The sequence below is a fragment of the Centruroides vittatus genome, unplaced genomic scaffold (genome assembly GCF_030686945.1).
Source record: "Centruroides vittatus isolate TY-2023 unplaced genomic scaffold, ASM3068694v2 contig_651, whole genome shotgun sequence".
NCBI classification, from domain to species: Eukaryota; Metazoa; Arthropoda; class Arachnida; order Scorpiones; family Buthidae; genus Centruroides; species Centruroides vittatus.
Window position 1 is genome coordinate 3,338,680 of NW_027122405.1, and position 26,965 is coordinate 3,365,644.

General features: G+C 26.8%; 1 protein-coding gene across 1 annotated transcript in view; it reads left to right on the forward strand.

Moving 5' to 3' along the window:
- Positions 1-19,969, forward strand: part of LOC136979914 (splicing factor, proline- and glutamine-rich-like) — a 105,276-nt gene extending 85,307 nt beyond the window's left edge. Inside the window, exons 10-11 of the mRNA XM_067275956.1 lie at positions 15,525-15,555; positions 19,943-19,969. Coding sequence (XP_067132057.1) covers positions 15,525-15,542 — 18 coding nt within the window. The 3' untranslated portion in view covers positions 15,543-15,555; positions 19,943-19,969. The remainder of the gene's footprint in view (positions 1-15,524; positions 15,556-19,942) is intronic.
- The last annotated feature ends 6,996 nt before the right edge of the window (positions 19,970-26,965 follow it).

Below are 26,965 nucleotides of genomic sequence, written 5' to 3' on the forward strand. Positions count from 1 at the left end.
TTTTCCAGGAAAAGCTTCATATTGAAAAAACTATGATTTGAATTTACTCTTATGTTTATGCTCATCTGTTACTGATTTGATATGATAAGTATGTAATATAATTATAGGAAAATAATACATTAATTATTTACTTATTTTTACAAATTAAATATCACATGTAATTTAATGAACACAATCTTTACTCTTAGAAACTTTACTTGGGTTTTTAGAAAATCTTAAAAAGTGAAATGGTTTATTTACTAATAATTTTCATCTACAATAACTATTTATCATTGAATTTCAGTTAAGACATTTTAATTTCAATCTGAACTTAATTTAAAAGTTGTGAATTCATGTAACAAACTCCATTGATATTTTTGTAAATTTTCAAAACGACACTTTGTAATATTTTCTGTTTTTTTAATTATTGTAAACATTTATTTTCTCACCTTTAATAGAATTTTGAATGGCTTGCTATTTTTTTAATGGAAAGTAATTTTATATTGTAGCAATGTTTATACTAAAGTAAATTTGTTTTATTGAAATTGTATTTAAATTTTACAATTTGTGATATGATCTAATACAATTTACTTGTCTTTGTTGCTTTCTTTACTTTTTTTTTAAAGTATTTTATTTACTCTCTCTCTCTCTCTCTCTCTCTGTGTGTGTGTGTGTGTATATATATATATATATATATAATTTTTTTCAATGAAAATTAACTTATAACAATTAAGTACAATTATAGTACAATGTTTTAAAGCCATTCATTGTATTTTAGAGTGAAACAAAAGAAATCAATACTCAACAATTTTTAAGTAATGGCATATTTGATTATTTAATTTTATTCTTTAAAAGATAGGACAAATTTTTATTATGGCTTTATTATAATTTTTGAGGAAAACTTATAAATACTTCAACAAATAAAGCACCAAATAAACTGCTGTTAAAATGTTGAATAATTTTCTTAGGTCAGAAAAGGTAATATAGCAGTAAGGGAGTAGGAAAACTGAAAATTATTTATTTAATTTCACTGTACATATTCAGATTTTCTAAAATATGTAAAAAATTCTATTTCAGTAAACAAATTGTATATTGTATTTTAAGATTGATGAATTGTATTATTCTGGGAGTATCACTTTTAAATGCATATACAGTTACAATAGATATTTAATAGATATATAGTTACACAAATACTGGATATATATACATTAAGTTGACAGCTGTATTCTAATCTAGTAAAACATTAAAAATTGAAAATTTGATGGATTTAGTGATTGATTATAATAGTTTTTCTTTGTGCTTTACTTATTAGAATTTTGATCTTCACTGAAGTTTTAATTTCAATTTAAAAAGAGTAGAAGAACCAGTCTGTAGAATTCAAATAGTAACAGATGCAAAAGCAATTTGCATGAACAAAAGACATACTAAAAGAATATAAAATAATGCACATTAATAACTCTTTATTACAATTATTTCTAGGTGTGCAAATTATTTTAATATATTATTATTTATATTTTACTGCAGCAACAGCTTTCCTGGTTCTTGGTATGTTGAGAAGATGTGTGAAGAATTCAGTTTTTAATTTGCAATATAGTACTTAATATGTGATTTTGAATGCATTAAATAAACTTTGTAAATCTATTTAATGTATCAAATATTGCAAATTATTAATAACATAAATATTAAGTTTACTTTAAAATTATTTGCTTTTTATAATGAAGCAAACATGGTACAGTACTGTGGATCCAGCATTTGTGAGTAATCTACATAATTAACTTTTAAAACATTTTCTTCCATATAATACATGTAATTGTAATATTTTCTAAAAATAGAAAAATACTTTAATGGTGAATTCTGTTTATCTGTTGTTTGGTTTCACTTTTCATTTATAGCGGCTCTCCACTTAAAATTTATACAGTGATGCAATTTCTGCCCTGCATACTTACACTCTCACATGAAATAGAATTAAATTTGTAGTAAATTATGGGAAATTTTTAAAATGGCGGCAAAACTTTCAACTTAAAGTTTTATATTTCAATTTAATTTTTTTAATATTTAATACTAATGTCTTGTCTATTCTGTCATTATTTAAAGTCGTTTGCTTCCATACTTCTGACTTTATCTTCTTTTAAATTTGGGTCTTTTTTCATAAAGAATAGGATGGTATGTAATATCCTCCAGTAGTTTTTAAACAGCTTTATCAGACCATCTAATATTTTCCATTTTATTCCTTTTTGACATTTCCACACCAAGCTGTATGTACTGCTAAGGATGATGGGTAAAAATATGATGTTATGTAAATGTGAAATTATAGGTGTTATATATTGGCTGACTGTGACAGAATTGCCATGTAAAAATATACATTGTCCTCTGTTGCCAAAGTACTTGAAAGTGATTCCAGTAACAAATGCAAACGCTCTGCTTCAAGACTGCACTAAATGGAAATCCAGCATCGGTGAATTATTTTCTGCATTTAAAATCAGATGGTTTGTGATATATATCAAGTCAACGCTTTGCTCAGTTTTCATTTATAATTATCATATGATATTACATAATAATGACTATAAATGTTAAATGAATTAGTCTTAGTATAAAAAGAGATTATAATTTTAGAGTGTAGATTAATTAATAAATTCCAATCATTGATATACTATATTAATGGATACTACTGTGAGGAAAATTTGATAGGAATTGAATGGTTCTTGTAACTGTTATACGTCATTAAAATCAATAACAAAGTTTTTTTTTCCTGCTGATTATGATTGTTCAAATATATATTATAATTTAATTATTAAATACAGTAGAGAGTCGTTAATCGGAATCAATTGGGGACTGGGGTTGTTCAGATTAGTGATTTGTTCCGATTACCGATTATGTACGAAAAAATATATTAACCTGTCCGATGTTCAAATTTTTCTCCGTTGCGTGTCGCTTCATGTTGAATTTTCATTGATTTTAAGCTTAACGAAAATTTCTATAATAATAATCGAGGCTATCGTATCGTTAAAAATTATTTTTGCATTTTGTACAAACAAAATAAATATATTGAAGAATATAAAAACATGAAAATTATACTTTAGAAGTAAATTTAGTATCAAAAACGTTCGATTCAGCACGACACAGTCCGACTGAAAATCGTTCCGATTACCGGGGTTCTGATTAACGACTCTCTACTGTAAATAAAAATAATACATTGATGTTTATTGCTTTATTTTTCAATGTGATTCCCTTTCTTTGGAACACATTTGTGCAATTAGTTGGTTACTTTTTGGATTGGCTGAAGATGTATCCACTTGAATAGCTTTAATTACTTCTTTCCTTCTAACAATTCTTTGAACAGTGCAAATTGGTGGAAGTCTGATATGAGCATGGTTGGGTTAATTACAAAAGCAAATAATTTTAAAGTAAACTTTAAAATTATTTGCTTGCTTTTATAATGAAGCAAACATAGTACAGTACTGTGGATCCAGCATTCATGATTCTGACAAAAGTTTGGCTTTTATCATCTTGTTTTGGATGGCTGTTTTCACTGCCACTCCAGGAAATTTGAGTAATAGTATGTTTTTATTATCCCTTGTTCTGTAAAGAAGTTCACATGCAAAACATCTTGCATATTTGAAAAAAAAGTAGTCATGATTCTGCCTACTGAAAAGTTTATTTTTGCTGTCTTTGACTTTTGGTGATTCAGTGTGACACCATTCCAAGGGGGGGTGTCATTAGCATTATTATTATTTCTCATGTTTAAAGCTTTTCACAATTTTTAATCTCTTGTTTTATATCATTTCTTGTTTAGCAAAAACAAGTCTCTAGATTTAACTGTTTGATGATGATAAATAAAATTTTTATTTTTTTCATATTTGTTTTAAGATATGGTGGTATTATGAAATTTGAAGTGTAACAAAGATGAGTTATGTGAGGAAATTGTCCATAATATTAACAGTTAAAAAAAATAATACACTGTTACCACCCTATTCTATTTTCAAACAACTTGTCTTTCGTCCATGTGCAGTAATGTCTGAAGGTTATTTGCCTATGAGGACATAGTATGTAAAATATGTGAAAATAAATGTTAAGAAATAAAGATTTTGTTTGAACTGGAGATATGATGGAATTAAAGTATTTGCAATGCATGATGATTATGAAAAGCATGAAAAAAGAAGTGCATTTTTCCATTTACCTTTGCACTGATCATAACATTGGCCAACGAAGCAGTTTCCAAAGACTACAACCCTAGATGACATGATTAGATAGTTCTTTGAGTAAATGTAAATTATCTGTAATTTATTTGGGGGTAGTGTTGCAATATTAACTTTATTTGAAATAAGATTTCAAATTTATTTTGTAGTACACGATAAATGCACGCATATCTACATATAAATGAAGAATTTTCAGGTTTCTTTCTAAAGATTGATTATGGATTTCCTAATCATTTTCCTTTGTTAAGCTTGATGTTTATTAATTAATGAATGTATCATGCTGATTATGTAAATCATTAATTTTTCTAAACTAAAATAAACTTTAGAAAATCTTTCAAAGAATTGGAATTGGGAATTGTATCAGAATTGGGAGAAATTTTGGTATCATCCCATCACTATTATTTAGGTGAGAAATGTAAATTATAATTTAAACTTGAATGCTTCTTATAGGTTTATTATACTTCTTATTGTGAATGAATTTAGAGAGAATGAAAAGTTATAAATAAATTAAAAAATTATATCTTGAAAAATTGACATCATTTGGATTAAGCTACATTCAAAAGAAAATTGTGTTTTAAGTTGATGATTGTACAGCAAATTTTCAAAAATAATTAGTTACAAAAGATTTTAAGTATAATTGTTTCCCCCTACAAAAGTAAGAGGTAAGTAGAAGCAATTTTGTTTGAAAATACATAAAAATCTAACTATTAAGTTTTTTACTATAGTTTTGTTTTAAAACATTTACGAGGTAGGAGCCAAAATATTTCAGTCTAACTATATTTTAGGCGTGATAGTATTAGATAGTGCCATGTGTAACAGTTTTTCCCTCCAAGTTGCATAAGTTGCTTGGAAACACTCATTTTAGTTAGACTTTTTGCATTAATTTGCATAATGTTCACCTCTTGCACACAGCTGCTGTGTAAAAGTGTGGGTTTGAGGAGCTTGTCCATTTACTCTACATTCCGGACCTGGCTCTTCATGATTGTCATCTGTTTCCAAAAAAGACCTTCGAAAAAACTGATGAAGAGTTGCAGGAGGCAGTTTATTGGTGTTTTGCAGACAAAACTGCAGACTATTTTTTCAAGGATATTGAAATGCTAATTCAAAAATGTAATAAATGTGTTAAACTGCAAGGACACTATATTGAAAAATGACATCATTGTTTTATACCTTAAACATCTAAGGGTACGTCCTACGTGGCAGTGTCCAGTGACCATGGACTTGAACATGCTTCCAAGCGGAACAGACAAACTGGTTCAAGCAAATGTGCACTTCTGGAGTAACAGTGTTTAGTGTGCAGCGACCATCAGATGATGCTTCTACACGCGCATGCAGGAATCAGCTACCAAGCAAGTTTGATCGCTGCTTCCACTGCTTGTGCTTCCAAAGAAGAAAATGGCTGATTTTGTAGATAAATAAAAACAGAATGACAAATAAATTGTATATATATGTTGTGTGTATTTTAATTAATAATCTTTTATGTAATTTAATGATTTCTGATTTTGTATAAATGTAATGTTATAGTTAGTGATAACATATGCCTTTCAAATTTACCGTTTTAATGCTTGTCATATTTTCCATAGTAGCATTCGACAAAGTCTTCTCACCACCATCTTGTAAACAATACATGTCCACTCTGGACAGAAGTCGCTCGCGAGTTGGAAGTGCGTACAGAGATTCTTTCTGCCCACGGTCACTGGACGCTACCACGTAGGACGTAGCCTAAAACATAGTTAGGCTGGAAATTTTTGATACTTATCGTGTATAATAGAATATATAATGATATAGATTAAATAGAATGAAGGTTTAGTTGCACTTATTGTGATTATTAGTAACATATATTATTATTGCTGGAGAAACAATTTAGCTATTTTCAACTATAAAGTGTACTGGCAAAAAACCATATTTAGAAGTTGCTCAAAACTGGATATTTTTGTTAATGGTAAATTTTTTAAATACACAGTTGATCATCATCATCAATCATTATTAATTTTTTTATTTTTGATGGAAAATTCTATAAAAACATTTTTAGAAAATTAAATGCATACTTAAATTAATGAAATAGATTTCATATTTTGAAATGAGAGATTAATAAAATTTACTTGTATGTATTTATTGTAATATATATATAAACCTTAGGATGTTTCTGATTACTGTAGTTAAAATTTGATTGAGTAATGATTTTTGTACCTTATTAAATATATATTCTTGAACTTTAATCTTTCTAAGGCTGTGTTTACAGTGATGTGGTGAGCAAAGCAGTGAGGACAATGGTGAAGTGATATGAAACAAACATATGCAAAGGTTACTTGTGTTTATAGTGTAGTAGACTAGTTTGGGCTAAACCTGAAGCTTCAAAAGAGGAGACTGAGACAAACAAGTTTATTTCTCTGCTTTCCTCATTCCTGAAATCTGTACAGTGCTGTATTTTTTATTAAATAATTTCTATAAAATGATTAGTAATAGTAATAATTATTTTTATAAAAACTTGCTATTCAGTATTAACAGAAAATATTAGTAAATTAAAAATGTAAGCACTAAATAGTAATTATTCCTTTGTTTCTTGCTATTATTACGTAATGTCAAATTAACATTTATTACTATATGTAGGAATATTTACAATAAATACTGAAAAAGTACCTTTCCTTTCTTTGCTTGCCACTTTGCTCTTTACATCACTATAAACATAGCTTAACAGAAAGTAGTATAAAAATATTTAATTTACATTGAAGAATTAAGCTTCAGTTTCTTCAATATGTGCAAGAATGGTCTAAAAGAGAATTGAATTTGAATTCAAAATTTTATCTTTTTTTAAAACTTTATTCAAAATTATAGAATAAAAAGGTAGGTTAATAATTCAAAATTTAGTTTTAAAAAAAAAAAACATTCATTTTAGCAGTGTAGTTAAAAATTAACTGAAAAACCATTTTAAAGATTACAGATTACACCATTTCAAAAGAATTTCTTCATAAAGAATAAATTAATATATTGAAAATAGCAAGTAGTTTATAGTCATTCATTCAACAGCTATTAAAATCCATTAAAGTTGAGTGTGATTATTATTTTATAAAAAAAATATTATTTAAAAGTAACTAGTATTTTATTTTATACTTTTTTTTAATGAAGATAACTTTCAAAAAAATTCCAAAATTTAATATTTGTAAGTTTCTTTATATGACAGTAGTAATAATGTATAACTTAAGCATTTAATTTTTTTTTGTATAATAATTTTTTTATTAAATATATTTCAGAAAAGCAAAGTGGAAGTTTGAAGGACTTTTTTTCTGATAATAAATGAAATCTTCAAATGTAGTTAAAATCCATTTATAAAATATTACATAATGATTTTGTCATCAAAATTCATTAAGAACAAATTTAATTTATATTTAAAATAAACAAATTATAAACCTATATTATAAAATGTTTGTATTCATTCAAAATTTGCCACATAACTATATATATATATATTGTGGCAAATTTTTATTTACAAAATCAAATAAATTTATAGAATTATCTTAATTATTTATATTATTAAATATAAAGATAAGTTAAAATTTTAAGTAATAACTTTTGGCTGATTTTGTTTTTAAATAATGGAACAGTATTTCTTGAAAAGATGTCTTTTATTTCCATAAAAATTATAAAATTTAAGTGTCGAAATCTAATTTAAAATAAATTGAAAACAAATATTTGTTAGAAATATCCTTTGTTTTCCTTTGTCCTATTATATCCATAATCATTATTCATTTATAAATTAGATAAAAATTAAAATGGAACTAAGTATTTAGGAATTATATCTATTTTATGTGTAAAATAATTACTTGCATAAAACAGTTTTTTTTTTTTTTTTTACACTTTAAAGATTTTGGAATTATGCTTTTACTCTGTTTTAGTTTTGAGTTAAATGTTTTTAAAAATGGCTAGTTAAGGAACTAAATAAATAAAAAAGAAAGAAAAGTTCAACCCTTTTCAACTGTAGCAACTAATTTTTGGAAAATGAATAAAATATTATTGAAATTGAAAAGCAAACCATTATGTAATGTTACTTATTTCAGTTAAAATCAAAATATATGTGATCGAGGATAATTGAAATACTTTTGATGAAGTGGCCTAAATGTTGTTTTTTTCCTTTAATTTTTCTTGCCATATTATACTCGAATGATTAAATTTTACTGTTTGGCTAAATACTGAATGTAAGTATTTTGGAATTATAAAAAGAAAAAAAAAACTTTGGGAGTGAAAAGAAGAAACATTGTATACAGTGAATTATTGCTGCTGAAAATTTGTGAATAATTTTAAGTATGATTTTAATTTAATATTGTTTCATGACTGAATAGTTAGTTAATGATATTAATATTATTATTTTTATGATTCTTTACAGAATAACTTTAACAGTATCAGAATTCAAAATGATCAAAGTGTATAAAATGATGTTACAGTTAAGTGCTTGAAATATAAAAATTGGAAGAATTCTCATTATCAAGATTAAGAAATTACATACAGAAAATGTTTTTAAAGCCAAATGATCACTGTAATGTTTATATACATGTTATTACATCTGAAACACTGCTGTTATAAATTACATATATAATTTTTTATACAGTAAATAAATACAGGTTGAATATTCCCAATCTGTAACTTCACTTTCACATTATAAAGTCTTTCAGATAGGACTGTGATAGTGTGACTTTGTTAGTTGTGCCATTAAAATGATATAATAATGCATGTGGTAAACTGTAAAACATTCAGTGAAAGGCATCTGTGACTACTATTATTATTTGCTGGATTGTGTATATACGGTTAAAAATGTCAGAGGTCTGATAGCTATGATAATCTTTAACTCTACCATATTGTGTTCTAAAATCAAAAACATTTGTTGCTGCTGAAAATTTGCAAGTTGCAGTTGCAAGTATTTTGGATTAGAGATGCACAACCTGTACAGAAATTGGTCCAGTATATAATCATATGGAAAACAACAAATAAAATGTTCTTTTTGTTAATTTGTAATTATATTGTTTTTATGATATTTTTAATGAATTTTTTTTTTCCACTTTCTGAAATGTGTTTATTTAATATATCGGATTCAGAATTCTTAGCAAATAGTTTTCTTAAACAATAAAGTCAATGTTTTTTTAATTTGTCTGATTATATCTTCTAACAGCTGAAGTTTTCAAACAGGAAATGATCATCAGATAATTAAACTTTTGTATATTTATATGATATTAGCAGTATCTTATAACAAGGATACTTTAACATATATAAAGTAAAACTAATTTTGATTTGTTTCACTTTAGCATCTTTGGATTAAAACATTGGAATGAAGAAAGCAAATATTTTAATTGAGTATTAAATGAGGCTATGAATTTTGATTATTTAAGCAGAAGTTTTGTTTGTATCAAAATAGTTTTTGCTTGTTAAAAATTTTCTTTTTTTGCTTACTTTAGATCATTATGTACTATATGAAAAACTGAAATTATTTATAAGCTAACTAGTAACTTACAATTTTTATGTATTTGGTGTTAATATATAGTAAATTTTAAGGAAAAAATATATTATGTATTTTTGATATAACTTCAAGTTTATAGAAATTACTCAAAATTTCTTCTTACTCTTATAAAGAATTCAGATATGAATGTGGATTTCATTATCATATATAATTTGAATTAATGTTAAAATTGCCTTTTTAGTTTTGGTTGGGAACCATTATTCAACTGTTCTGGCTGTTTAGTCTGTAGTGTTTAGATTTTTATTAATTAATAAATACAGATACTCTGCCTTGATATTTTTGTTTTTACTGTTGGAATAAATGAAAATTTTATTCAGAATATTGGACAAAAAGTTCAGTTTTATCGTATAATTCTTTCCATATTAAATCATTATTACCGATGTAAGAATTTAAATATGATCTAAAACTCTACATTTAAATTCAAGTACTGCTGTGTAGCGTAATTATTTTAAACATTACTTATTTTTATAATTTATCATTTCTTTACTTTAGTAGTTCAAAACTCTGATTTTCATGTAGATGTAAGTTTGATTAGATTGATTTTTTTTTTTTTTTTTTAAAGCTTGATTTTAGTGTTAGTTTGATACATGGTTGATTTATTAATATATATTAGAATATAATAATATTATATAACAAATTAAAACATTTCTTTGGAGAAAAATTGTCCGTACAATCTTATTTCAATTAAATCATGGTGATTGAAACATTAATTTATATGAAATTTTATGATTGGTTTGTGTGATTTGACTACCAAATATTCAGAAATGCTTCATTGTTAGAAAATAGTGTGTGTTTTTCATAAAATATTTGGTCTTTGATCAAATGAGCTTAATTTTTATTTTATGAACATAAAATTTATTTTTCAAATGAAAAAAAATATTTCAGAGGAAGATTGTTTCCAACGGTCTCTTCTCAAAGAAGTCTGTCTTTATTCTTTATTTGGAAGTTAAATGCTTATTTTTTGTATTAAAAATTTAAGCAGGTTGTTAGCAGAGAAATCATTAGATCAGCCAGAGATATGAACCTGAATATTACTGATAAAAAATTTTTAATGAAAAATGTAATATTTTAATCCAATGATTATTTTTTCTGCCAACTTTAATGTTAATTTCGTTAACAGAAGAATTATTTTGAGCAGCATGAACAATGCTTTAATAGTAACCTGTGTGAAAATGGTAAGTTAAGTAAAATTATAGTCTAAAATTAAAATTCTGTAAAGAGGATTTAGTTTTAATAGATTAATACTTTCAGTTTAGATAATTATTTAAAATATTCTCAAGACAAACTGTATTTATTGCAATTAGATAAGGAAATCAAAGGGTGTGATGATTACATATGTTTGAATTGAAGGTTAAATTTGTTTTAATCTTTCATTTCCTCAATTTGTTTAAAGTGTATTTACTAACAATATATTAAGTTTTAAGCAGCTCTTTGGATTTTATAAAAAATGAAATTACAAATTTTTGTTTCTTTTTATCAAAATTCAATTATAGAAATAAATTTTCTTATATTTTAGTAAAGTTTAAGTAATGAAATATTAAATGGACAAATAAAATGCTTAATTTCTAATTATAACCATCATATTAAATTTTTTAAAATTAACTTTTCATTACTTCAGGATAGAAATGATGGAAAAGAAATTGAAACTAAAAACATTAACTGTCTTTGGGTAAGATTTGTACAAAATTCAATGCTGTACTGTTGTGCAGTAATGGCAGTATGTTTGTAATAAATTCAGTATGGATCATTTATATCATATTTATGTTTTAGTCAGAATTTTTTAAATCTAGTCTTGAAGTTTAAATAAATGCAAAAATAAGTTACTGATATGCGGTATGATAGATAATCATTTTAAAAGTGCTTAGATTTCATTCTAAATTTCACTTGAACTGAATCAAAATCAATATATCAAAATATATAGCAAAATTAGCATATATATTAAATAGAATTTGTACAATTACACTATGTAGTAGTTAGTATTTTTCTGTACTTGGACTAGTACATTTGACTATACAGTCAAAATACTATCTTAAAATTAAGGAAATTATTATTTTGCTCTAAAAATTTTATTGCTTATTTTGTATGATTAGAGAATTAACTAATAATAATCTTTATAATTAATAAAATAATAAAAAAAATAACAAAGAGAGAATTTTTAAACTGCTATTTAGAATTCAACAGAAGTGATTTTATTTTCATATGGAAATGCTAAAATATGTGAAATTTGGATGTAATTTAGGAAAGAAAGTTGATGACAAATATGCATTGTTGCAGTGTACACTACTTGTCTATGTAATTTAAATATGACCAAGTGGTTCTTTAAGTTCTAGATAATTTCATATATAAATATTTTTTGGCTGTAGGATAGACTAGTCTAGATGATCCAAATTCTGAAATGAAGAATTAAAAACGTTTGTAAATCATAATTGTGTGTAACTGTAAATGCAGGATTGTGTCCTGTAATATAATCGTTAGTTTATAATAGATACATATCCATAATTTACAGATCTATACATTATTGGTATTCTTAATCAAGGTAAATAAGTTGTAATGAATACTAATTTTTATACATTAATCTTGTTTCTTTCATTATTTAGTATCTAGAATCTATAAATTGAATTATTAATTGAAAAAGAGAGATTCTAAAAGACAATTGTAATATTTGTAAGATTGATTGTTATGAAGATGAGAGTTCATATAAGGTTTCTGCTTTTATTTGCTATCTTTCATTTTTTATTTAAGAATCACCAACAACATTAAATATTTGTAAGCTATTGATTGCCTTTAGTGGAATAGCACTTAAATAACAATGGTTATATCCTACATGGCAACATCCAGCTGGCGAGCCATCTCAGTTCAGAGTGGCAGAGAGATGACTTCGTGGAATGGTTTACATGGAAAAGTTTTCTACATGGAATTTCTGAAACTTTGTATATGCAAAAGACGTGTGATATTTGTAAGAAATGTTGTTAGTTTGGTAAATTTCACCATTTGTATCATAAAATAAAAGATGACTCAGCTTCGTCTTCCTGTTTGGAAATGTGAGCAGTGGAAATGGTGATCAAACTTCGTTATTGCATGCTAAACATTGTTACTCTGGATACACACGTTTGTATCAGTTTGTCTGCTCCACTCTGTAGTGCATTCACACCCACAGTCACTGGATGCTGGCATATAGGATGCACCCTAATTAAAGCATTTCCTCAGATGATACAATGTCTCCATATAATGAATTTTGGTTTCTACAAAACAAAAATAATCTTCACTTATATTTAAAAACAAAAATAGTAGTCCAGACAATGTAATCTGTTAGTCTGTAGGAAGAAGAGTTGCGTAAAATGTTTTCCAATGACACTGATTATTCCTGGAATATTAAATAATAATGGTCGTGCCCTATGGAGATCTCAGGAGGAAAACTATCTTCAAATGCTTTATTTAGAGTAAGAGTAAAATTTAATAATTAAAATTAAGAACTGAAAATAAGACAAATGAAAATGGATAGTTTTTGTAAGGAAGAATTTCTTAATACAGTTAAAATGTTTTAGATGTAAAGGATTATTTAAAGAACAAATATATTTACTGTGTTTATACAATATTTACGTAATGGAAAAAGATTATTTGCTGGCTTATTGTTATGTAATTAATAATAATTTTTTTTAGTTTAGATCAAAATTTTATTATTAAAACAGTTTAGCTAAAATTTCTGATATCTTAAGAATTGTTTAACAGATCACTTTGATGATAAATGATTTGCTGATTTATTTAGAAAATATTGTTTTATGGTTCATCAATACATTTACTTCGAAGATTTCAAGTGTCTATATGTTATGCCAGAAGAAATGAGAATTGTAGATAGCATTTTTTATTTTGCATAAATGTGTTGTACTGTTGACAGTAACAGTTAATGTTGAAAATTAAATGTTCGTAAATATTTAAAAAAAAAACAAAGATTTAAAGAAATGGCAAAAAACATATTCAAAATTAAATGTCATCATCCCCTCTGGTTAAATAATAATTGACATGTCAGCTTCAAAATAAAAAAAATTACAAATATTCAAATAATTTAATCATTTTAAGAATATTTTTTAAAAAAGCATAATTTACAATTTGTAAAAATTTTGCAAAATTTGAAGTTATAAGAATATTTTTATACTGTTAGAGACAGCTTTATTTATTTAAAAAGTCTTTAATGATAACATATTTTACTGCTATTGTGTCATATTTATTTATAACTTCAAAAAACCCTGAATTTTAAATTTAGAAATTAATCTGTTGTTTTGCTAAAACTTTTGTTTTTTTTTACTAATTTGTTTTTTGTTTCCTTTCTTCTAAATATGTAAATTTGATTAGCATGAAGAAGAAATTATCATTTTATTGGAAACTATTTTCAGTTTAATTGTGCTTATTATTCAATTGTATCCATTACAGTAAGAAATTATTTGAACTTTAATATACCTGTGGATGATCATAAGTATTTTAACATACTTAGTTTTGTTACTTTTTTTTTGTGTTTAACTATAACACTATAAGTTATTTTATATCTTAGAATTAGTATTTAAGGAAATAATTTTTGACTATATTATTTATTAAAATGTGTAAATTCATAAAATTTGACTTTTTTCCACAACTTGATAATTTAGTTTTGTCTTTTATGATGCCTGGACAATGGATATATTTGATTTTTACATAAATTTTAATTTGGTGACCAAAGGTGCTTTGGCAGTTTTTATTAGAATAGGAATTAAATGGAGAATATATCTACTAAAATAAAAGTATTACAAGAAGGATCATCTATCCTCTGCAATAGTAAAGTTGAGGTAAGATATACTTTAAGGAATATTTCTGAACATTGGATTGATCCATTTTGAAAGGTTTTTGTGAATTGTCGATTGATAAGTGTTTCGGAAACATTTGATACATTATTGTTTGTTCATTTTAATTATTGTAATGCAAAATTTTGTCCATTATCTGTAATTTTCCCCAGTTTATCCTATATAATGTTTTTAATGACTTGCCTATTTGGGGGGAATAAATGTTTGTTGTTTTTATATATAATTCTGATGTAATGCAACTTGTTCGGTAATTTATTTTAATAGAGAAAAAAATTATTTGAAGTCCCGTGAAATTTTATATATATAAATTTTCATTTAAAACATGAAGTTTATGAATGTATGTGTGATTTTTGAGAAAAGTTCAGAATTTTAATATCCTTTGAATTTAAAATGCCTGTATTAAAATGAAATGAAAATTAATACAATTACGATCAGTTTGTATTATTTGATCTTTTATTGAGCGCCTTTGTGATCTGATTTTTCTGATAAATTTAACAAAATTTTTAATGCTGTTGCTAAAAATTTTGTACTTTGGACATTCAATTTTATTATTTAATAAATAAAACTTTTAATAAATTTCAGGAATACATAAAATAATTTCTAGATGCAATTTGTGCTTTTTGTTTTTAAAAAAGTCAAGATTACATTTTATTTCTTACTCAATTTTATATGAAAACTCAGGCTGTGTTCTTACAAATATAGTAGATGCTATTTTAAATATTTAAATGCAAGTTTTCCAGTTTTAATTCTGGTTTGTTCAAATAATTCATTTGCATTTTTTTTCTTTCATTTATTATTATGAGTATTTTAACAACTGATAAAAGAAAATGCTCTTTAATGGCTAATGAATTTTTAAATTTACCTTTGTAATCATCTCTGAAAAATTGCATAATTAATCAAATTTATACTAGTTATTGTAATTTGTTTTAATGAAAGTATAAGTTTACTTTAAAAACTCTAAATTACTTCAACTGAAAGAATTAATTTTTCCTATATTTTTATTTTTTATAGGCTTTCATGGTGCACTAAACATATGCCAAAGGTAAATATGAATGTTCAGTTTATAAAGTATTTATTGATTTGGAAACATTATTATTATTATTATTATTAGCTTTTAAAATACAGTGTATTATTTTATATGCAATAGAATTTTATTGTGATCACTGTGCTGAAAATGCTTTGCGATTAAAAAATATGCTTTTGTTACATGCTAATTATGCTTTAAAATATTTTTCCCTAGCCAAGGATAAACAAATTTTGTGAATTCTTGGAAAAAGATACTTTTTTAATGAAATATTAATTGAAAGGTACAGTTAAGTATGCTAGTGAATCTTTCACCTCTGCTGGTCCATTAAAAGTTAGAGAAAAATTTAAATATTCCTGTTCGGCTGTCATGTTAGATCAGTAGTATAAAAGAGAGAGACTCTGGGATAATTTGTTAAACTTTTAAAACTTTACGACTTTTATTTCAGTGTCGCTTATCATTTCGGGGGAAAGACGTCGACCAGGGGCTAAAAATCGCAATAACCGTTGAATCGCTCGAGCGTTTTTAGGATATTTGTATTCCAAAAGTTCTCGTAGACATCAAAACCACGCCCATTTTTGGTGCTCCTTCGGATATACTTCCCCGCGAAATTTGAATGAGCGGTTCTGGAATATTTCGCTAGGACTTTGAAATAATTGTTAAACTGTCTTAAGAGAATCGACGTCGTCGAACGTCGCTGGTCTTAAGAGAATCGACGTCGTCGAACGTCGCTGGTCTTAAGAGAATCGATATTTTTATATATATAACTTTAACAGATTTTTATATATAAGTTTTTTTTTTATATAGACCTCTTAAGAGAATCAATATTTTAAAGTTTTTATTTAAGAGAATTAATATTATATATATAACTTATATATAAAAATCTCTTAAATATTAAAGTATTTTTTTGTTACGCTGGTGCCATCTGTTGGCAAAATATTAAACTTCATTTTTTTTAATTATTTTTTTGGTCCTTCGAAATTACGAAGATGTTTAAAAAAATAACAAACAACACGAACCGTCGCTAATCGGATCGTGCTATTTGCTATTTGCTTTTTATCGATTCTTTTACGATACATATATTTTTTTCTTTCTTTTATTAGTATACTTATATATATATAAAGTTTTTTTTTTGCTAAGTCATTTTAAGAGAATCAATATATTTATATATAAGTTTTGTTAAGCTGGCGCCATCTGTTGACAAATTAATGTTTTTTTTGTGTTGTGACGACGATTAAATAAACGACGACGACACAATTTTTCTCTCTTTTATTATAAATAAAAACAAAATAAAGAAATATAAAAATAATTATAGTATAAGTAATAATTATTTGTGAAGTTCTTTTATGATCGATGTCTCTAAACTCCACAGCATCTAAAAGAACAATAAATATTATGTTGTATATTTATTTTAAAAAATTTTTATTATAAATAGTCTAAATTAGAAATATTGAAAATTGAAAGTAGTTTTTAAGGAAAATCCGCAAGAAAAAAAAGTAGAGGGCATTAGTTGTTGTTTTTTTTCAAGACAAAGAAGATTGCCAAACAAAGAAGGATGACTAGTCATTGTGTGTAATTGTATTGTTCTTTTTGATTTACAATTGTTTTAAATAAGTACAAGTTATACAAGAAGCGATCGATAGGATTATCTGATGTATCGCTATCAATGTAACGTCAAATTTTTATCGGTCCCACGACTTTACTACACTAGATAATGTTAAAAAACCCACTTGTAATGACATAAAACCCTGTTTTAACGTCATATTTGAAGCACTCCCAAATTTACAAAATTAGATTACAAATTTTATTTCACAAAGAAAATACTACGTGTTTAGTCCTAGGGTCTAGAACGACTGTGGGTGGTACTCTCACAGCCTGACTTCAGTGGGGTGAGGTTTGCTACACTTTTAACGACGTGACGATCAGTTATTACGTACTCATTTTCAAATTATTTTATGCTAAATTGTTAAATATTCTATTATTTTTAATATAACATATTACATTAAATAGTTTATAAAGAAATAATTAAATTATTTTTAATTGGCATACATTAGTTTAAGCTTTTGTTGCCTTTTGATTCGACATTATTCTCAAAACAGGAAGTTCCGCCATTATTGAAATTTATGACAAATAAAAATTTCTTATAAAAGGTAATTTTTGAAATTTTTAATCACATCGATGTAAACTTAAACATAATAATGTAAATAAAGTTGATTTAAACATGTAGTTTGCATTTTTATACGTATGATAATAAATTTATTGTGATAATAATAGACTTCGCAGATAATGACACTCTGTTATAACGTCAAAAAATTGCCGGTCCCATGGATGACGTTATAAATGAGTTGGACTGTACTAAGATCTTTGAGGCAAAGAAATTCTGCGAAAGGCAGAAAAGCTTTTTTCAACATCTGTGCTAGAAACAGGAAAAGTTAGTGCCTTCAGTGATAGTTTACTGAGTAATGGCATATTTCTACTTGTGTTTCTCCAGGAACACAAGGCTTCTCTTGTTTTTTTGTAAATACATTATAGCAAGCAACTTCACTGTTGGAATTTGTTTTTTGGAAAGTATTGCCTGTTTTGTTGTCAAAAAGAATCCATTTATTGGGCAATGATGATTTGGGCTGCTGCATATTTTTCTAAAATAGGCAAGCTGGATGCTGGTCATATAATCAGTAATTTTATTTGAAGATAACTTTTTGCTATCCAATAGTTTTTTCAACATACTGAAAATAGTTCATACATTAGTAAACACTTTTTTCTGATTCAATCTTTTTTTTACAGCTACATGCAAATTTTTATCCACTCCTATAATAACTGTTTTTCTTTCAGCTCATTACTTTATCAGTTTTTATTAGTTAATCCATTGCAGAACTTCTCTCAAAACTGTGGGGCTTTTCAATCCATTTGGTAATTGCTTTCCATTTGTATGAAACAGTCTCTAGTCAGGTCTTCCATCTTGTTATAACTAAGTTTGGTGGTAAAGCAATTCAACATCCTTGTTGTCTGAGGCATTCTTGCAAATTCTGCTTTTGTGAGGGAGCTTTAAGTAAAGCTGCTTTCATAGGAGTCAAAAATCTGTGTGCATTTCTTATTTTGGACATGACTTCCTTGGGTTGAAGATGGATAATTTGTATCCAGCAAGTGGAATGTATTATTTGATAACAAAACCTTGCTCTACACAGCTCTAAAAGTGAGTATGTACAGAATATTACCTGAGATCAGAGCAAGGCGATTTTGTCTTAACTTCATCTGATTCGAATACTAAATGTACTTCATCAATTATTTCTGCATCACATTTTTCTACAACTTTTGAAGAAACAGTCAACTTTTGTTAAATATTATGAATGGGGTCACCAAGCAATGCACAACATTTCTGTTTTTAGAATCAGTTGTTTTGTCCCTCTCTTAAATGTCATAATCTTTGCAAAGTTTTATAGTATCTTGCATATCAACTTTTTTGATATCTAGTAAGAGGCTGTGTAGAGTACATATATTTGGCAACTTTTCATTTAGGGCAAAGTTCAAGTTTTTCTTATATCAACTATGCAACTCTGTTATTCAGCATATTTATTGGTATTCCTGCATTTACCCATGCAGACAAAATCTTCTGAACAATCTAAAGAATTAGTAATAATTGTTCATGAATCAAAGCATTTTTTAGTCCTGCTGACTTGTTTTGCGTGTTTCATCAAAAAGACATATTATTGTACAGTAGATTTTTTCTCATAATATATACTGCAGTTATTGTCTTCAAATGTCTTGTCTAGTAAAGTCTTCATTTGGAAATTCATGAAATTACACTTATTTTCAGTATTGTAGTTTACCTGATTTCCAATCTCTAACAACTCATAAGTATTATGAATTGTAAAAACTAAATCTATCGGTGGCTCCACCTGCTTAGTTTTCATCAGTTTAATCTTATTGCCAGTCAATTATTCTCTTTTTTTATTTTGTGAAATGTGTGTAAAATATGTACTGTATTTTTGCGGAATGACTGGCATGCCACATGTAAATGGGGGACATCAGCAAGTTTGGTTAAACTGCAACTAAAATAAAATTAATCAGATCTAACTAGTTGTTAATTAAACATTAAAGAAAACATTCTTCCCAGTACAATAAAAATAATAACGTTTTAATTTGATTGACTTGTAAACTAAAACTTTTCCTGATTTTAAGACAATAAAACAATTAACAACTTACAAGAAATTGCCTCATTAATTTTATTTCATTTCAAATATTCACATTTCTTAAAAATTGTTTTTAAAATTGGAGAATATCATAAACTATTGTAATTTTATTAACTTGAAAGTGTTTTTATTTTATACTATTCTTTATTGTGATATTTCATGAAAATCCTAGTTATATTTTTCTAAATGGCATTATTATATTTGATTATTTTCAGATTGCCATTGTGGTATTAGATATGAATTTTAAAAAATTCATTTGTGGTGGAATGGTGAAAATTGAAGGTACTTTTTTTTCTCCTGATAGGAAAAATTATTATTTTTGTTTTTTTTGTAAGCAATAAAATTTAATAGTTTTTACTTTATATTTACGTTATTCATGTAATGTGTGTGTAATTTATTTAATAATAATTTACATTTTAAAACAGTTATTTTAATTAATTTTTCAGCTGTTTCAGTATGAATTCTAAGAAAACATCATCTAAACAAAGCTGATGGTAACTATTTAATTTTGTAATTTAATAGATTATTTTATGAACACATTTTTAGACTTTATAATTAATAAAGATTTCTTCTTTAACAAATACTATTGTAAATTAAAATGATATACTTCAATGATGAAAACTTAATGGAATTACCGTTTGATATTAATGATAAAAAAGTAAAATGGCTGCTTTTGTTTCTGACTTTTCGCTTCATAAACAATTTTATTAATCAATCTTAATTAGATCTGATAAGCTAATTTTTGTTTTCAGAAGTATGAGTAGCTGAAAAAAAAACGTTTCAACTTAAAAAATATTCAGGTAATTACTAAATGGTTTTTAATTTTATATTTTGTTTTAATAGATTAGTTTTAATAAATTAACAAGTCAAATATTTTAGCATTGGTGCTTTTGAGTGCTTTTTAATATAAAATATATATATAACCTAATTCAGTTTTTTCTATTAAATGTGAAAATGAAACTTTCAAAATATTCTCATTATATTTAGATATCAGTTCAAAAATTGGGAAAAAAGAAAAACACTAACTGCACTAATTTTAGCAATAGTAAGCATATCTTAAGATTCTTAAGTGTTTAACTTGAATTTATTAAGATGTTATAATTCCTGCATCCATCCACATACATAATTCTAATTATTAAACTTTTCAACAGAATGATATTTTGACTAAAATGCTATGTCTAAAATACCAGAGTGTCTTTTTGGAATTTGTAACATCCGTTGTTATTAAGTGAACATAAAAAAAATGAAAATAAGTTTTTAAAAGTAATTTTGTCTCTCATCGGGATGACAGAAATTAAAATAAGGACAGTCTTGGTGGCTTTTTTCTCTGCTGTGTACAGTAGATGCATAGGAAAGGTACTGTACATATAATATAAATAAGCCAAAAAGTATTGATGAGAAGAAAGTAAATCTTAACGTCCTTTTCACACTTTGGAAACTAACTGTTCTTACTGCAGAGTTCGCCTTCCTTTTTAGTCTACTCTTCCACCTCAATATGTAAAATACAGTTTAAAAAATATTCCCAAGGTTTTTGGCACCACAGAGAGGTTTTGGCTGATGTTTTTTTTCATTGCAAAAATGTGACCATTGGATGTTCATGTTTTTGCGATGAAAACATCAGCTGCAACCACTCTAATCATTAAATTTAATTAACACATGCCAGGACAAAATTTATACATTACAATATTAAATGCATAGAAGTATCATAAAAGTGTCTTCTTTTAAATCTTAAGAACATTAAGATTTAAAAGAAGACACTTAAGAACTTACGAGCCATGTTGTTACCATATGTGAGAGAATATTATAAATGTAATAGTCCTTAGTGAGAAGTTAATCCTTCAATTTGATTTCCTTATAATTAATTGGAGTCAGTTTTGAATAATTTGACATTTTATCAAATAAAAAGTTTTCCAATGTTTAAAGAATTAATTTCATTATTACTTTATTAAAATGTAACACAAGCTGAAATTGATGTTTGTGTTACTGTTTTGATATTTCAAAACAGACCACTGCAATAATGCAATTGTCAATGCATACCAGCAGATTATTCATGTGCAATTTTCAATCATTCTATGAGTATGTTTATTACTGTAAATTTTGCTGATATCCTGGAGGCCCTTTGGTCCTCTTGATCTTGAGGGTCTTATGATCTTTTATTAACTTTTCTTTTAAAGCTTTATAATATTCTAAGATGGCATATTCCTATCTAGGCAGAATAAAATATATTTGATTAACTGTGTTCCAATCTGAAATGAGTAAAAAGGTGTCTAAGAGTTTGTGTTGAAAATAATGCAGTCATAGAAGAGTTTAAATCTGAAGAAGCTTTAAAAAAGTGAACTGTTTGCTTTAAAACAATATAATCTGTTTTCTTGTGTCTTAATTTAATGTTTGTTTTATTTACAATTTAGAATACTTTATAATAGCAATGTCGGTAAAACTTATGTTACTGAACTATTTGCAAAGTTAATGTTTACATCTCATGTTGGAAAGGTGTTTTATATTTGATTGTTCAGAGAAGTATCAGTTTAGTTAATAAAATGACTAATTTTAATTAATATATTATTTGACATATTTGATATTCATAATTCATGTTAATGGCAACAATGCATATTTTTAAGAAATTATAAATTTTTTAGAATGTCATCATACTGAGTTTAAATGAATTAAACAAAACTATTTTATTTTTATGATGAAAACGTAATGGAATTACCGTTTGATTTTAATGAGAATACAACAATGGCTGCTTTTTTTCTGATATTTAATAAGTTATTCATTATATTTAAAATATTCATTTGAAATATTGATTGAAATGTTTTTTGTTTGCAGGGTTTACACAATGCTAATCTATACACAAGGTAAAATTTTTAATACTTTGTTTTTATTCATACTATCAAAATGATGATTAAAATAATACAAAATTTATAATTGATTATCAAAAATTGTTATTACTGATGAAATTTTTGTACTAAATTACTAATGAAATTTCAAATAAATAGAAATATGATGATAAAATTAATGGAATTACCGTTTGAATCCAATGATAGTTTTTTTTATTGGCTGCTATTCTTTCTGAACATAAACATAAGCTTACTTTTCATTATTAGATTATCTTCAATTTATTTCTTACAAAGGAATTTTTATTTCTTATAGTTGGTATCATCTGAGAAATAATGGAGATTTTATTTCAGACAAAGGTATGACATTTATATATATATATATAAATTAATTTAATTAATTAATTAATTAAAACTTTGACCTTTTACACTTAAACTAAAATTAAAAATCAAAACATTCTTAAAAACTGTTTAAAAGTTGCTTTGAAATTTTCAAATTGAAATCAAATTCATTTTTGAATTTACATTGTGTGAGGCAGTGATGGAACATTTTTCTTTTAATATTTAATATGAATAAACCCCCATCATATAATAATTTTTATCTTTATAACTCTTTCCACCTTGTGGGCACTAATAGGGCCTCTTTTAGCAAGCCTGTTACAAGTTCAGCCAGGTCCATATGGGGAGGCCAGGTGGTGAGGGACAAGGCCTGACATATCTGGAAAAATTCCTTGGGGGTTTTTTTTACCTGTCCAGATTCCATCTCGGGTCCCCATAGCAGTAGGCTACCTCCTTGATCGTTCTGCCATTCAGTCGTCAATAGATGATGATTGCTCAAGAGTGGAAGGTTCGTTCGTGTGAATTTGCTTCACAAATTATGTCATGACCCTGAAGATTGGTGAATTATTTACGAATAGATGTGTACACTTATTTGAAATTACTGTTGATAGTACCAGAACAACATATGTGCGATTCTTTTTGTTTTTATCACTGTAATCTTTTGGCTTGACTTTCAATAGGTAAGAATAACTGATATAATTCAATGAATTCGGTAAAAAATTCATGTGACCATTGCCAAAAGTTTAACAGGTTTACTTTGTAAAAAAATCATTGAAAAGAAAGTGATACAGAACAATTCTGTGTGTTTTTGTATTGTGAGTTGAGAAATGTCAAAAGACTAAGTGTAAATGTCTATCAAGATGAATGTGTGTTTACATGCAGGGCTTAAAGTGACTCTCTTTTTTAGCTTTTTTTCATAGCTCCTCTCTTTTTTAGCTTTTTTCCTCACTTCCCATGTGAAAATTTTTTTTCGTAAATGCGCTCAGAAGCGAAATAGCAACCAGCACTTCCCCGTATGCCTTATGGACTGTGCGCAACATGTTAAGGCACTGTCGTACACACATGTAGTGTACTACATTTATATAGACTAACAAAACAAGGAGCTTCCCAAAGCTTGATACTCTGCACATGCTGTAGGAATTTGCACGTGGGTTCTCCTTGCTTGTATCCTTGTGAAATACCGATCTCCGCAGCACTTCGATATAATCACGCTGCATTAAGTCAAGTACACTTCTAGTTCAGCGTTAAGAGTGATTTTTATACAGCATTATTTTTAGCATTTGTATTTATTTAAGCACAGTGGACAAAAGAAAGAAATAGATTTTATTTAATACTAACAGTAGAAACTCATGTTTTAGCAACGGAAAATCGTATAGAACCCAATACTTTCTGAAGTAAGTTGCTAAGCAAACTTCTTCCCAACTGCCTGCTATTCTTTAGCTTAAACGATGACATTTACTTGTTTTTGACTACCGTAGAAAAACTGAAAAAATAATTGTTGAGCGATAATAAATTTGATTTTTACTGTTGTTATTAAATAAAACGTTGTAGGACACTCGTTTCAAAGCTTGTATCTTTCTAGCACTCTGTAAAATTAAAGATCGAGTGAATCTCGTGCAAGGAAATACAAGATTTTAAACTAATATCCTAAATATTAATAACTTCTGTAGAGACAATCTTTAGACAAAGACAAAAGTTTGGTTTTAAGTGGGTGCTTATATATTTGGCATGCACCATGGTTTTCTGCATTCTAACGGTGTCCTTCATTTTCCATTTCGACAAACTATAAAACTCTTCATGCACGTGCGCATTCGAACAGCTGCCCAATCTGTCACCAAATTAAAAAATTAATTTGTAAATATTTAGTGTCGAAAAACCACTATTTTTACTTTAATCTAGCTTTTCGATATGCTTCTAGTCGAACTCAGTCAAAAAATTAATTTAATTATAATTTATTGAAGATTTTAATATTAGAAAGTAATTAGCATAAATTACATGGTGTCATGTCTCATCTTCGCTCCCGTTCAAGTTTATTGTCCTATACACGCGCCGATGTTTGTTTTTACTTCTGCTGGGGTTTTATTTCAACCTTGACCATTTGGTTACGCAAAGTGGGGAGACGGGCATCGTGTGATCACGTACCTGACTTTTTACAAGTTTCCTTACCTCGAAAGAAACTTATATTTTTTCTCAATTTTAATTATTATTAATTAAATTTTTTTATGGATTCTTATATCTTTGTATTATCTAAAGTTGCAGATATAAATGCATAAAACTTTATTTAAAAAATTGGTTTTCTTATATTGTAAAATTCAAAATATAGTTTAGCATTTCCGATATTTAATTTAAGTACAGTGTGTTTTACATTATCATTGCAAACAGATACAGCCAATTATTTTATAAACGTATTTATAACAATTTTTATAAATTATTTAATTTAATGCAACGTAATCAATTAATTACTGTGGCACGTTAACATGGGTGTAGCCAGGAAAGGGCATGGGTGGGCACCCCCCCAGTTAACCCCTCCCTCCCAGAAAATTACAGCCCGGCCCCCACGCAGTTAACTTGGTGCCCCTCCCCAGAAAATTACAGCTTTTACTAGGCCCCCCCCATAGCAACGTGTTAATTAATATGGTGGCGAGACTCTATTCAATTACTTTTTCATTTCAGACGTTAATTACAGTGTTATTTTAATGTAATTTTATACATAATGTATGTTTATTATAATTAATAAATCTATATAGGAATAATATCTGTGTCTAATAAAACAAAGCGATTATAAAAATGAAAAGCGTGCGTTCCATCTCGATCTTTTGTAAGCGAAATTTTATGATTTAAAAAATGAGATTTTTATTTATAATTTCTGTAATTTAGTTTTTTGCTCTTATAGATCAAACTTATCAAATATCAACTCTCTGTAAATAAGTTCATCATTTACTTATTAACATCAGATTTGTTAAATTTCATGGGATTGTATTATTTTTCAACTTGAGGGTAGTAGAAAGCTTTGTATATTTTCTCCCGTGAAAGTAATAGACTCTGCCCGTTCCCCACTGTGAAGGACAACAAACTGCTAAATGTTTCATTACATTGTTTTCATAAACTCTCTTCTCAAATTGTTTTATTGTATTCAGGGGAATAGATTTGGAGACTAGTATTACCAGTAATGAATGCTGTAATTTTATTTTTAATCATTTAAAAAATATTGATAAAATTACCAAATAAATGATTGGATCACAATTACTAGTGGTATAGCTATGTAACAGACGTGGGCAAATGGGACTCCGAGAGCTGCATGCGGCTCTTTTTGAATTTTATGTGGCTCTTGCTGAAAGTGTTAATTTCTGCTTTTTATTAGTATTTTTACAGTTTTATTTCCACAATTTTGTGAAAATATGTTTATTTAAAAAATTCAATACTTGTTCAATATTATATAATAAAATCCAGGTACAGAACTGCAGTACAGAATAAAAAAGTACAGAACTGCGGCTCCCATGCATTTTGCAAAACCTACATTTCGGCTCCCACTGAACTTTTGCTTGCCCACCCCTGCTATACAATGAACATGCAACCCACTGATTCTGCCAGAAGTTGTTTTTTTTTCTTCTTTAATTACATTTTTTTTATGAAGAAATCAAAAAATGTACCTTGAAATAAATGGCATTTGAAATTTGGCATGTTATATGGAAACACATTCTGGTAGTTATGTTACTATTCCATTTGCTTTGCTGTGTAATGGTGGGAATTCTGTACGGGGCACATGAAAACTTAATGCGGGCCTGTTCTGGCTTAATGCAGTCTTACTGGTCACTTTTCTGGAGTATAAACTCAGCCTAACTATTTTCATATTTAATCTTATCAGTCCACTTAATAATCAATCTAATATCATATGCAATGTTATTGATACAAAATGTGTGTTCGTTTGTGTGTTTTTTTAATAACGCCTGTTTTCATTCATTTTAACACTATTAGCTTTTTTTCAGTGTGAACTCTCTTTTCTCACTTTTTTTTATTGCCATGACTGCTTTAAGCCCTGACATGTTAAGATATACTGGATTTACA